The 15158-nt window shown below is 39.7% G+C and overlaps 1 protein-coding gene across 3 annotated transcripts in view; it reads right to left on the reverse strand.

Annotated features, from left to right (window-relative positions):
- stard13b (StAR related lipid transfer domain containing 13b) overlaps window positions 1-15158 on the reverse strand; it is a 113308-nt gene that overhangs the window by 83902 nt on the left and 14248 nt on the right. For all 3 annotated transcript variants that reach the window (XM_060888099.1, XM_060888100.1, XM_060888098.1), the window contains exon 4: window positions 13442-13588. In XM_060888099.1, the coding sequence (XP_060744082.1) occupies window positions 13442-13588 (147 nt within the window). The remainder of the gene's footprint in view (window positions 1-13441; window positions 13589-15158) is intronic.

Below are 15158 nucleotides of genomic sequence, written 5' to 3' on the forward strand. Positions count from 1 at the left end.
TATCACACTCAGAGTTACTTATTTATTGTCATGACGCGGAACAGAAGCGGACCCAGACGCAGGATAGCTAAAACAAAAGGGATTTATTAACAAGTACACAAAACAGGAACACGGACTCGAGACAGGACTAAACAAAACTAAGACCACAGTAGATTCCGTGCTGCACAAGGCAACAGTTAAATAGACAAAGGGTAATCACGATGGGAAACAGGTGTGTGGACAGGGAGGAGCAGACGAAGGCAGGGCAGACACATGACGAGAAACGTAAACACATGCACGTGGCCAAAGTCCGGGCTGAGTCCTGACATTTATGACATAGGATTTGAGACGTGTGCCCTAATTTACTAAAAGCTGATTTGATAAGAAACATACTGATTTAATAACAGAGTGTATGAGGATTGTATTTACATTTACGCCATTTGGCAGACGCCCTTATCCAGAGCAGCGTAAAAATATACACGGAAAATAAACAGGGAGAAAAAATGCTAGTTCATGTGTTTCAGGAGGAGGTAGGTCTTCACCGATCTTTTGAAGATACTCAGTGACTCCGATGTTCGGACATCTAGGGGAAGTTCATTCCACCACCTCGGTGCCAGAACAGAAAAGAGTCTTGCTGTGAACCTGCTTCTTACCCCGAGAGACCAGTGGAGCGGTGCTGGTTGATCTGAAGGAGCGAGGTGCAGTGTGAGGAGTGACAACAGCTTTGAGGTAAGATGGATTGCATCTTTTGCATGAGCAAAATAATAATTTTTTTAAAATTCACCAGAAAAGCAAACACACTATCACCCAGACATCGCAAGTTCAAACCCTGATGAGGACACAGCCAGCCGTGGCCAGGAGTCCAAGAGAAGAAATTTGGCTGTGCTCTCTGGGTGAGAGGGGCGGCGTATACTCTCTTCCTTGTCAAGCTCAGTGACTCTAGTCATGAATATCTGTTGACTTCTGCATGCAGAAAGGAGAAGATAGCGCTTTCCTCCATGTGTCTTATTCTACACTATGAGCAGCAGTTCCTAAAGATACTGTCGGTTGGGTTCACGTATCTCTGCGGAAGCATGTGATAGGCTTATCCACAAATAAATTAAGGAGCAAAAAATATCATCAGCAGCAGTGTGATTTCTTGAATCTTTAAACTCATATGTGTAAATGACTAAAACTTAATAGTAGATATTATATTAGTAGAAATGTTTCTTCCAGGTAAAGACATCATGTTTTAATTTACTAGACGTTTTGTCTGAGATTTTGCTTCATTAACACCAAATGATTAAACGTTTCTCAAAATGATGATGTTTTGCATATTACCAGAGCAAGCTAGGTTATATATTAGATATTCACAATACACCTCAGTGGCTTTGCTTCTACATTTTAATTAGAATTAGAGTTCTTAATACTGATATAAGGGGCACGGTGGCTTAGTGGTTCGCCTCACACCTCCAGGGTTGGGGGTTCGATTCCCGCCTCCGCCTTGTGTGTGGAGTTTGCATGTTCTCCCCGTGCCTCGGGGGTTTCCTCCGGGTACTCCGGTTTCCTCCCCCGGTCCAAAGACATGCATGGTAGGTTGATTGGCATCTCTGGAAAAGTGTCCGTAGTGTGTGATTGTGTGAGTGAATGAGAGAGTGTGTGTGTGTCCTGTGATGGGTTGGTACTCCGTCCAGGGTGTATCCTGCCTTGATGCCCGATGACGCCTGAGATAGGCACAGGCTCCCCGTGACCCGAGGTAGTTCGGATAAGCGGTAGAAGATGAATGAATGAATGAATGAATACTGATATACTGTAGAAATTGAGTAAATCTTTATATGAGGCTTAATTCACCCAACTGTAACTGAAAAAGTTATTGAAAGCTTTCTATTTTAATTGGTATTATTTGCCAGGTTTTTTTTTTTTTCATTAAAATGATACAGGGATTTTATTAAACTAGAATTATTGCATTGCTAATTATACATATAGACTACAGTATCATCTGGTTATCCCAAACTACATGTAGTGAAGTACAGACATAGCAGGAGCCATGCTTTACTACTGTACATAAAGCTTCACTTCAAGGGGTCTATAGGTTGATGACACCATACTGGGTTGTCTCTGTAGTCTTTTCAGCTCCATGAGCTGTACATTTTAACACATATTAATAACACTCACCCCCCATGATCGTGAACCGAGCTATCACCTGACCGCTGCATTGCCACTTTCTCCCACAGAGCTGTAGATCAGCGTGTTGACCCCGGACCTGCATGATTTAACGTGCCCTCGGTCCAGCCCAGACGGCAAGTGCTACTTGTTTAGAGACGGGGTTGTGTTTCTAATCCACAGGAGTCCTGTTTTTCACCCGCAACCTGAAATTTTTATCCCTTTACTCAACTATCAAATCCCTGCAGGATTTGTAACCCTAGAGCAGCACACACATATTTACGTACAAGTCATGCGCAGAGGAATGTCCTGCATTCATACCAAAAGAAAACACCTCAATGTTTTGATGTTTTTGCATTATAAAGTTTTTTTTTCTTTTTTTTTTTTTTTTATTAGATTGACACACTTTTGTTTCGGGTAATGTGACAAAATGAAATGGGAGGAAAACAAATTCCTGAGTTGTACAGTGTAGTGCAAACAAGTTTGTTTGGGATAAAAGCAATCGATGGAGCAGGACAGAGAGGCAGATGGACATGGAACAATCCAATATCAATTGCCACTGTGTTTGAGTAAAGTTTGACCAATTCTCTTGAAAAAAAAAAACTAAATCCTGCAACATTCCAGCCACTGAAAGGATTGTTAACAAATCATTGAAAAAAAAAAAAAGCTGACAAAAGGTTTGCCATAACCCTTGCTGTCTCTGGAAAGTAGTGTATGACACAAATATGTCAGAAATTGGAATGTTAATTGGAAAAAAACTCTCTCTCACTCACTCATTTTCTACCGCTTATCCGAACTACCTCGGGTCACGGGGAGCCTGTGCCTAGCTCAGGCGTCATTGGGCATCAAGGCAGGATACACCCTGGACGGAGTGCCAACCCATCGCAGGGCACATACACACACACACTCATTCACTCACGCAAAAAAAAAAAAAAAAAAAAAAAAAAAAAGGTCATAAATAATGTATTATATAACCATCAGTGTTCCTCATCATACGTACACCAAGATGGCCTTCTACTTTAACTTCTGTGTTTACTTTCTCTTTCATCTTAACCCCCACGGCCCATGAAACATTTTTCTTGTTTGGAATTCCCCTTTCACTTTGTACTGTTATATTTGGCCTGCGTGTCTATCCCCAACCACAACAAAGATCCACGAATAAATGGCTGATATTATAGAACTTAAATCACAGAGATGGCACTCTGAGGCCCCTTTTTGCAGTTTCTGTCATAGGCCTCTTGTACAGATCCTTAACCCGAGTTTAATGAAGCTGCAAAATATCATAATATTTGGAAATTCTCAATTTAGAGGTGTGTGTAGGATTGTTTTTAATCTCACCCCCACTCACTCGCAAAGTCTGACCAATCTTGCCCACGCTCAGAGGAATTTTGCCCAATTCCGCCTGTTCCCACAGAAAGTATGACACATCCTGCCCGTGACCACTAAATATTTAACCAACACTACCCACTCCTGGAGAAAGTTTGACAAATCCTAAACCTTTCCTCACCAATCCCACCCACTCAAACATAAAGTTTAAAGTGACCAATTCCTCCAAGTCCACAAGAGATTTTGACCACTTTGTCCTTTCTGCTCCAGCAGAATCTTTGATAAAGTCCCACCTGCCTGAGTTTAAAATTTAATCAAACCCTTTTTGTAACTATATAAGGTTTTATCATGGTCTGACCAATCTTACTTAGTCCTACAAAAGGTTTCTTCAATTCCACTCAATCCTGCATAAATTCAAGTCTGACCAATTCCTCCATCAGAAAGTTTTTTCCAAATCCATTCAATTCACTTCACTTTAGTCTGAACAATTCACCCCTACCCTTACAGATGTTTTGACCTATGCACCACACTCCTTCAGAAAGTCTGACCAATCCTACCTGCTCCTACAGACGTTTTGCATAATGCCACTTACCATTTCAGAAAGTTAGACCAAATCTTGCCCATTCATAAGGAAGGTTTCTCACATCCAGTATGAGCTAATGGAATGTTTGACCAGGGGGGCACGGTGGCTTAGTGTTTAGCACGTTCGCCTCACACCTCCAGGGTTGGGGGTTCAATTCCCACCTCCGCCTTGTGTGTGTGGAGTTTGCATGTTCTCCCCGTGCCTCGGGGGTTTCCTCCGGGTACTCCGGTTTCCTCCCCTGGTCCAAAGACATGCATGGTAGGTTGATTGGCATCTCTGGAAAATTGTCCGTAGTGTGTGAGTGTGTGAGTGAAAGAGAGTGTGTGTGGGTCCTGCGATGGGTTGGCACTCCGTCCAGGGTGTATCCTGCCTTGATGCCCGATGACGCCTGAGATAGGCACAGGCTCCCCGTGACCCGAGGTAGTTCGGATAAGCGGTAGAAAATGAATGAATGTTTGACCAATTCCACAGACTCCAGTAAAAAGTTTGATGAGATTCACTGACAAATCCCACCTGTTCCAAGAGAAAGTCGGACCAGTCCCTTCCACTCTCGGCAGAAAGTATCATCAATTCCACCTGCCCCAGCTGATATTTTAGCCAATTCTGCCCACTCCCTCCAAAACATTCAACCAATTCCACTTATTCCTGAAGAAAATGTAACTAATTCTTCCCACTTGTATAGAAAAATGGACTAACCCCACCTGCTTCTGCTGTTATTATCTAAATGATTCAGGTAAACATGGCAAACCAGAAAGGAAAAGGGAAAGGTAGAATTAGAGTGGGTTGCATATTATGGAGAAATGGAGAAAGCAAAGAAAAATAAAAAAACAATGCCCACAGCATATGATTCAAAGTGCACCCAGAGTTCTCAACCCGACTCAGATGTAATCAAGTAAAGCAAATTTTCACCTCCTCTTGCACGAAAAGCATGTACTTTTCAACCTTTTTGTCCGATTATAAACACAAGGAGCTACTGGAGCTACTTTGATGGAAGGTTTGCTGAGGCTATTAGACAACGCTCCATCTATCATACCACACTTTCTAAACAGCTGGGAAAGAGGTAGCTTTCAGAACCAACCACCCAGAGGACTCAAAAGGAATGTGGTCATGCGCTGGGCCCAGTGCAGATCCTCTGCTGTGTTATGACAAATATAGCCTGGGGAAGACTTGTGGATAAGCACTTCTGCAGAAACCTGAATCTTTCACTGTCACAGTCCTCTGCAGGTGAAATGAACTGGGAGAGATTTGTGTTTGTGGAGTCGAACAGTATGCGGCCTGTTCGATGACCTCAGATTACACATTCAATCGGTGACTTGACCATGTTTAGGACATTTTTCAGGCTCCGTGCCAACGCACTTAATGGCCTTGACAGGATTGCATTGCACTAAACCATCCATGCATGTCATGCTTATATATACATATCTGAGTGTATGCACTGTAAGAGAACCAGATCCTCGAGAACATTGTGTAATGGATTTTGTCCTAAGCATGCCCATGCTCTTATAGATAAACCTTCATGCTTTGTCTGTCAGCACACAAAACTACTCGTTTATTTGCTGTGGGTCTGTGCAACACTTCCAAGAATTCTGCCGTGTGTATAGCTAACAAGTCTTTATGACTGACATGCCTATACAGGATGGGCATTATAATGAAATACATACCAGTACCATGTTTATACATTCTATTTACACAAAATGCTCCATTAATACCTCCTGTGCTGGCCTGCAGAACTAAATCCACTATTTCACCAAAACAAACATGGATACTTAATATACCCCTGAAAAAACAATATTTTGACAATCTCTGTATGTATTTTGCACAAAGCATATGTATTACAGGCATAGTAATGTTTACTTTAAATTAGGGCTGTCAATAAATTAAAATTTTTAATCGTGATTAATCGCACTCTGGGGAGCACGGTGGCTTAGTGGTTAGCACGTTCGCCTCACACCCCCAGGGTTGGGGGTTCGATTCCCGCCTCCACCTTGTGTGTGTGGAGTTTGCATGTTCTCCCTGGGCCTCGGGGTTTTCCTCCGGGTACTCCGGTTTCCTCCCCCGGTCCAAAGACATGCATGGTAGGTTGATTGGCATCTCTGGAAAATTGTCCGTAGTGTGTGATTGTGTGAGTGAATGAGAGAGTGTGTGTGTGTCCTGTGATGGGTTGGTACTCCGTCCAGGGTGTATCCTGCCTTGATGCCCGATGACGCCTGAGATGAGGCTCCCCGTGACCCGAGGTAGTTCGGATAAGCGGTAGAAGATGAATGAATAATCGCACTCTTTTTGTGTGATTAACTGTGGTTAATCGCACACTTATCGTGAAATTAAACGTACACTATTTATTTTGTTTAACGTTTATTTTCGACAACATTTCACAAAATTGCTATATCCAGGAACGTGAACCATCCGAACAATTCCAATTTCCTGCATGCCAAACTAAAACAGAACACACAGAAGCTTATTTTTCTAATCAGCATTTAACCAGCTGCTAAGACATACCAGTTTGTTAACATTTTCAGATACAAGAGTAACCTTCTTCTTGTGCACTGTGTGTCCTGCAAGTAAAAATAGTCTCTCACATGGCACAGTTGAAGCAGGAGTTGTTGCTATAGATATTTTCCTGCAATGGTCGCCAGCTTGTCATGACTTCTGTGTGCAGACCACCAATGTAGAGGGCATTGTGCAAGGAAGTAGAAAGCCTGGCTGACATTTGTCTACTCACACGCTGTATACACTGATCCAGTGTGGGTTGTTGCACACTACTCGTCGGTTTGCTTGTGATGTGTTTTGCTTTTAAATGATATTTTAAACCCAGTGAGCTTCTATGGTAGGCCAGTTCTTCGTTACTGTGTATTCACGCAACATTGCGTTTATCCAGAGTGCCATCCAATTTTCTTTTAAAAGATAAATTTACGCCTACCGGAGTTGCTGGTGCTTACGCCATTGTAGATGCTAAGAGTGATAAACTCTGGACAGCCAATATCACGTTAATTACACCTTTGCGTGTTTCGGTAATTTATTTGCGCTATTTGTTCATATATTTCTATCAAACACATTTTTGAATTCTTCAATCAAATTTATCTGTAAATTAAGTTTGAAAGATGTATTAATTTGGAGACTTTTTACACTTACGTGTTCAATGATTAAATATATCAGCTGCTCTTGGACTTACACTCACTATCCACTTTATTAGGTACACCTTACTAGTACCGGTGTGGTCTTCTGCTGCTGTAGCCCATCTGCCTCAAGGTTCGACGTGTTGTGCGTTCAGAGATGCTCTTCTGAATCCCTCGGTTGTAACGAGTGGTTATTTGAGTTACTGTTGCCTTTCTATCAGCTCGAACCAGTCTGGCCATTCTCCTCTGACCTCTGGCATCAACAAGGCATTTGCGCCCACAGAACTGCCCTCACTGGATATTTTCTCTTTTTCGGACCATTATCTGTAAACGAAAATCCCAGTAGATCAGCAGTTTCTGAAATACTCAGACCAGCCCGTCTGGCACCAACAACCATGCCACGTTCAAAGTCACTTAAATCACCTTTCTTCCCCATTCTGACGCTCGGTTTGAACTGCAGCAGATCATCTTGACCATGTCTACATGCCTAAATGCATCGAGTTGCTGACATGTGATTGGCTGATTAGAAATTTGCGTTAACGAGCAGTTGGACAGGTGTACCTAATAAAGTGGCCGGTGAGTGTATATTAAAAGTATGTTAAATTAAAAAAGAAAATGACAAAACCATTGTACAGAGCAACCATTTCAATACCAATCTTTGCTATTTGTTACATGAGCATTATTATTATCATCATTAATGCTGATTAAATAAATATTTAAGGTTGCAGTTTGTCTTCACCATAACATTGATTGTGACTTGATTGTATGTCTTAAAGTGAATGAGTATTCAGTTACTGTGCATGAACCATGAAGTCTTAAGATCACTGTTTAATAAGAAACTCTGACATTAATTACCCGTAAAAGCTACAAAGAAAACTAAAATGTCTTGTAAAAGTATTAAAAATATTAAAAAGTCTTCCTAAGACACATAGGCCATGTAAAAAAAAAACAGTGAATGGAATACAGTAATGAATGAAAATAGGAGAAAGTCCAGGGGGTTGACCTCTCAACCCAGCAGTGTTTTGTCACTTTACAGGAGCAATGTTGGCCCCATAGCTCGCACTGAAGCTTAAGCTCTACTGGAACAGAACAAATCCTGGCCTCCTGAGCTGTTCTCAGGGCTGTAATCTATCTCCATCCAGCTGAGCTGCTTTCCTCTCTGCACTTATCCCACCCTACACACCTGCAGTTGGACTGAGAACTAACATACACACACTGAAACATAACCTACACACTCTGAGCAGTCTGATACGGACCAGCTGCTCGCCTTGAACTCTTGGATTTCAACATAATTCAGATAAATGTATGTCTGAAAAATCAAATGCCTGGCTATCAGATTTCCCAGGAACAAATGCAAACACTAAACTGGCTGATTCATTTGGATAAGAAATCAAGGGTAATAAACTACAGACTGTCTCAGACTGAATGTTTATCAGCTTTTCCAGACATCCAGGGTAATTAAAATGACTAGTAGAAATAAATCAAAGTGATCAGGAAGATCTTGAAAATGTGGGACAGTGGAACAGTCCAGTCACCTTGACTTACTATTAGACATTTCTAAATGGGCTGAATGATAATGTCCCAAGTGCAAGGAGACACCAGGGAGGAAGTGCTGTGGAAAGATAGGCTCAAACTCCTCAAGCTGATGAGAGAGAAGTGAATACTGTCCTGAGATAATCTGATTGAAAACATTAAACTGGACTAGTCCAAGCTAAGCTATTTACTTCTGTTCAAAGTTTTGTATGTTTTCATCAGGGTTCTTCACGTTTCCTCCCACATTCCTCCCTAAAGTACTGTATGATAGTAGATAAACCTGCTATGGTAAGCAGGAGTATGTGAATGGTACGCCATGGGGGTCAGCATCCCATCCATGATGTATTCCCACCTTGTACCCAGTATTCCTAAAACAAACTCCAGTTCCACGTCCATCCTGTTTGAAGACAAAAATTTTCTTGGATGAATCAGGATGTCAAATCAGCAACATTAGGACTGTGTGCATTACCAAGCCTTGTACCCCAAGTCCCTGGGATGGACTCCAGGTTCCCTGCAACAGTTTTCGAAATAAGCGTTAAAAAAAAGTGGATGGATGGATGGAATGGATGGAATGGATGGAATGGATGGATGCATGGATGGATGGAATGGATGGATGGAATGGATGGATGGATGGATGGAATGGAGGGATGGATGGATGGATGGATGGATGGAATGGATGGATGCATGGATGGATGCATGGATGGAATGGATGGATGGACGCATGGATGGATGGACTGCCTATAATTGTCATTAGTTTGTAATAGCCAGTTCAGTAGAAGGTGGGGAAGATAGAGCTCCGAATATTGTCTTTATTGTTTTCATTAAAAAAAAAAAAATGCTACCAAATAAGACACAACTGTAAATGAAGTGATGAAGCCCAAAATCTTTAAATTAAAGAGAGAGAAATATTACAGTATTTTGCGATATCTAGAAGGAAGTAATGTAGGTGGGAGGAAAAAAGCTTTCTTCTTTAAATGTAATATTTAGTATAATCATCTGTCATGAATATGCATTTGTATTCAGTCAGGGATCTAACCAAACAAACTAGCCTAGCTACTATTATTATGCTGATGTTATATATTTATATTTATCTGTCTGTTGTACTATTTCACTGTTTAAAAAATATCTAGCAAGCTATAGCAGATGAGCAGACGTTGGTGAAAATGAGTAAAAAAATGTGAAGAAAACTGTTGCAGAAAGTGAAGGTTTAATTAACCTCCATACATAAGGAGAACTTTTTTGCTAGATTTGAACACCGACACCTGACAGGTACTGAAAAAAGGCAACCAGTAGCAGAGACACTACAATCGACAGTCAGTTTGTGACGTCAGACAGCGTTGGGGGGCAGGAACCAGGCTTTGTTTGAGACTTGGCTGTGTAAAACAAATCAAGTTGAACCTACAATTGGTAAAAATCACTGCACTGCCTTAAGAGTTTCAGATTTCTCATTTGTGAGTGCTGAAGCCTATTCATTCGCTCCACAACCTCAGAACGACTCTGAAGCTCTGTGACCTGCTAAGCTTCTCTGAGAACCAGACTTCATTTTGTCAGAGGGCCCAAAGCCAAATCATTCTATTACTCCCTCCAAGCCAATTACCTTCTTCAACTGGCACACACAAATACAAATGCTTGCACACACACATACATTCTCACACCAGTGGGCCTCCTTAGTCCTTTTCAGAAATCTGTAGCCATGTTCCCATGCACCAAATAAAAAGGCTACCTAGCAGTGCCACGATGCTCAGCTATTCCAAGATTAAACAAACACATCTGGCCAGATGAACGGAAAAGAACTGGATTCCCACAGATATCGTGCTCATTGAGACTCAGCGTTGCTCATCTGATCGTGTTTGGGAAACAACATGGGGGAAAGAGCTTTTGAAGCCTTTGCAATGAAATGAAGTGGCAAAAGAAGTTGGAAGTGAAGCAGCTGTAAACTCTGTAGTTTTGTTAATGGCCTAACCTTTACCCTTCTCTTTGCCTGGAGGACTGCCGGGAAACACAATGTAACATCAACATGAGCTGGATTTCTCTGGCAGCCGGAAACCAAATGTGCACGACGTTGTGGTGCATAAGATTCCCACAGATCATAAACAGATAGACACACTGAAGTTAACTGTTTTTCTATTATTATTATTATTATTATTATTATTATTATTATTATTTCTATTATTTCTATTATTATTATTATTATTATTATTATTATTATTATTATTATTATTATTATTATTATAAGCTTTTATACTGAAACTTAAACAGTACCGCTGAACTCTCTTAACCCATGACTAAACTCTTTAAAAACAGGTTTCAGGTTCCTAGGTTTCTCTATTTGGCCAATAGATCTCTGTTCCCAAAAACATTATCTTTTTTTAAACTTCCATTTTGGATTGTATCTCCATTTAGATAATGCTGTTTGTTTATGAATGCCATATTTTAGAAAAGATCACCATCGTTAATGTCATCATGCGCTTTAGCTAGGAGATCGGTACTTAGCCAAGTACAACTCTGTATGTTGTTTAGCTTTATGCAAATTCTGGAACTTTACATCCAGTGTTTGTAGCAATGTTTCAGCTTCTTCTATGCTGTATTTCTCATTAATATGACACAGGATGTCACTTGGAAATGGTAAGTGAAGACTTTCATTTTCAGAGTTAATATTGAATTTCTTTTCCCTATGAAATAGTTTAGTTACATTAGCAAGAACAAGATATGCTAACACACTAATGCTAGCCTTTTACAGGAATAAGGAAAGCCAACAAATTATCACCTACTGCATACACATGACAAGAATTTCAATATAAACCTATTTCATGTGTGTTAGAGTGGCATTTTACTTTAATAGACATCAACAATCAGGAAGAGTAAATTTCTATCGTGCATGAAAAGCAACCTTATGTGTTCTTGCAAATACCAGATCTGGCAAAGCCTTTAATAGTCTCTAATGTAGATTCTTGATCATGCGTAACACAAACTGCAAATACAGACTTGGCTTTGTATGAGTCGGGCTAAATGTTTCACCAGTGCTTCATTCTTTCCTTCCTCTTTAAGCAGATAACATGCAGCCACTGTGAATCTCAGAGCTGAAATTTACAAGCTGTGCTGTGTCTGTAAATGACATTTAATATAAAATGCTGCTGCTAAGGACCAGTAGTAGTCACTCTCTCTCTCTCTCGCTCTCTCTCTCTATCGCTCTCTCTCTGTCTGTCTCTCTCTCTCTCTCTCTCTCTCTCTCTCTCGCTCTCTCTCTCTCATTTCCTGTCACTGAGCAAAAATAATCGACTCTGTGTTCCAGCTTTGAAAACAGACCTTCGTTTATCATCTGACTTCATCACTTTTGAGGAGATGAACAACAAAATGTCAGGCAAAATTTGGCTATAAAAATACATATAAATTGCTCTAAAATCAAAACACTAGATGTATTACACAACCCTCACACATCGCACCGTTTACCTTCACTCAGTGGTCACTTCCTATGAAGCCCTCATTCATAAATCATTATACCAGCACTTATACCAGGAAGTGTAAATTGCTAATAATTCCTTGTTAGCATTTTATCAAATGCTAATTGTGCCTCTCAAAGCTTTTAATCTTGAACGATTATCACTACTAATTACAATGTCATGTGCCGTTCTGAAAAACCTTTACTAATATTATACTAATATTTAATTATAATCTGTGAATGTTTATAAACTGACTGTACTATGGATTAACGTAATGTAATTATCATCGCATTATAAACATTTAAAATGTCAAACTGTAAGAGATCAAGTGCATATGTTAATTTATTCCTTATAATATATATATATATATGACTTAGAAATTGTAAAATGCTATTTATTTATTTGTTTGTGTGTTTATTTATTTATAGAGTTTGTAATGTAATATGGCAACATTTATGCTGTTCTGTTTTTATTAATATTTAAAAATGTATTAAGAATGTTTAATAAAAATATAATATTAATATTTATTATATAATAAATGTAATCGTATAATATTTTTAATTCATGTTAATAAATATTCCACAAATATTATTGGAGGAAAAGTGACACTTGGAGTACAACATGATTACAAGTTGTCAAGACATAGTTTCTATGCCATTATTAAGTTTTATGATGTATAAGAGTGGATATAAAAATTCTTATGAATAATAAAACTTAAGAATCTTTAGTAACTTACAAAGAATTTAGTTCTATTCAATTGTAATGAATTCGAAATATGGGCGTCATAGAAACCGTTACCATGTGTTCAAATCTGAGAGTTTCATTACTTATCACTTTTATGTCACTCAGTGTGAAATAAAAACAGATTGTAGCTCATGCCAGCTAATATTTATCAGTTTTTTCCCCTGAAAATCTATATTAGGATCAATAATGTGAAATAAATTAATAATAACAAATAAAGATAAGAAACATATCTGATAAAATTTTGAGAATGTCCTGAGGTATAAACCTAAATATTTTATTAAATAATTTCGATCCTGATTGTATATACTGTACATATACAGTGTGGAAAATTTTGCAAATATTTAAATATTATTTATAATCCTTTTGTAGTGCTAAATTGTTATATACAATCCTAACTAAATATTTCCATATAATCCATTTCATCCCATGATTACACATTAATGCCACTAAAGCACGAGTTCACGTGATTTCCTGACGTTATTATTTTATCTGACAGAGACCAGTACATTGCTCAGAGTATGCATTGTTACACAGAGCACAAAGAGTTATGAAATCTCAATAAAGTGAGATCATCCACATACCTCTGTCTTTCTGGGACGTGCCCTGGTCACAGAGGAAGAGTTAGGTAAGAAGATATCCTGACCATGGCATTCCTTCCAGCTTGGTCCTCTAGCAATCCTGTTATTGTTCAGGGTTTGGTTTCCCTCTGATCCCCATTCTGTCGTGCTCTGTAATGACAGCAGAACCACAGTCACCACACACAGAAAGACGGTTTGGACAGGATGGACTTTGGAGAGGACTCGTAATGGGAAAGAGGAAATCAGAACAGAGTTCAGTGACAAGGGAAAGAATCCAAGCCAGAGCCAAAGCCAAAAACATCCAAGATTAGAATTGAGAGGAAAAAAATAGATAATAGATAAAAAAGCGGGCGAAAATATGACGTTCTCAGAATAGACCTTGGATTGCTGGGAACTAGTAATGCTAGTCAGGGTAGCTGAGAGACGTGTATCGCTCAAAGTATCTCAAGTGGATCGAATGACACAAACACAGCAACAGAGCTGTGGCTGAAGAACAGGCGCTTTGTCAGACACTCATGAGGAACCAAAAGCCACTTTTGTTTCCTTCTGAAGTCTGCTTTATGGGTTGGACGTGTCACAAGTTCAATGCGGAATTTTTTAGAAGTAGATTTGAAAGTTCCCATTGGTGAAGCTTGACAACACAATAGACTTCTGTCTCAATCCCTGTGGTCCTGTGCAATCTTTACCAGACTGTAGCATGTCGTCTGAGGGCATTAAAACAAAAATACATTTTTTAACAAGGACACGATGTCTACGTGCAATGGCACAACTAAGAAATCTGACACACTTTGGTATCAAAAGTCATGTCCCTTCCAGACACTGTCTCGCGGGATGAATATCAATAAGCATCTGAAATATTTCTATTGGCTGATACTGAAAACATAAGTGTGTAAAACTGTCCATAACCGCACTATTGATTTATATGCATAGCTTTTATGAGGCCACCTGTTTGAGGAAAAGCTGTAAAATCCACCTATATTTCTACTTCATACCACTTCAGGAATCGATTACAGCTCAAGCAAGCGTGACTTGTTATAAATTGGCTTTGTCAGCGACATTTGGCGAGAAAACTGACGAACTGGAAAGCCGCTTTATGTGACGGCGTTCACGCGGTTTTATAGTCGAGAGGAGATTTAATAATGACGTTGATTTCGTTGTGCTTTTGAGATGATGATGAATCCGTCAGTTTATAGATGTTGTCACACAAATGCTCTCGAAACAAATATGGATTGCTTATGATTCTGAAACCTACATTGAAACACAACTCAATCCACAGAGCACCCTTATAACCAGAACTCAGGGACTGATTCTTCTATTTATTATGTTGGTTTTGTAGAAGCTAACATTCTGTTTTCCTATTTCAGCTTAGACAAAAATTTATAAAATTTAATGCGGCCTAGAGCTTTCGAGCCACATGCACCAAATTCGGATATGTTATAGACCCTGGTCTGAAGTTTGTAAGCGCTTTTCTAAGCGATCTGAGTACCGGTACTTCCGGTACCGGGTCTCAAAGTGGCCTTTTTTCCCATAGACTCCCATTATAAACTTTGGAGGTTTATAACTCGGCAAGCTTTCGAACTATCTACACCAAACTCAGCCAGCTCCTTTAGGGTGATACTCTGAACAAACTTTTAAATCAGTGTACCGACTGGCCTTCCGGTTGTCCAGCAGCCCCGCCCCCAAATATGCAAAATCAAAAAACTTTTTACAACATGGACAT

The sequence above is a fragment of the Tachysurus vachellii genome, chromosome 15, assembly GCF_030014155.1.
Source record: "Tachysurus vachellii isolate PV-2020 chromosome 15, HZAU_Pvac_v1, whole genome shotgun sequence".
NCBI classification, from domain to species: Eukaryota; Metazoa; Chordata; class Actinopteri; order Siluriformes; family Bagridae; genus Tachysurus; species Tachysurus vachellii.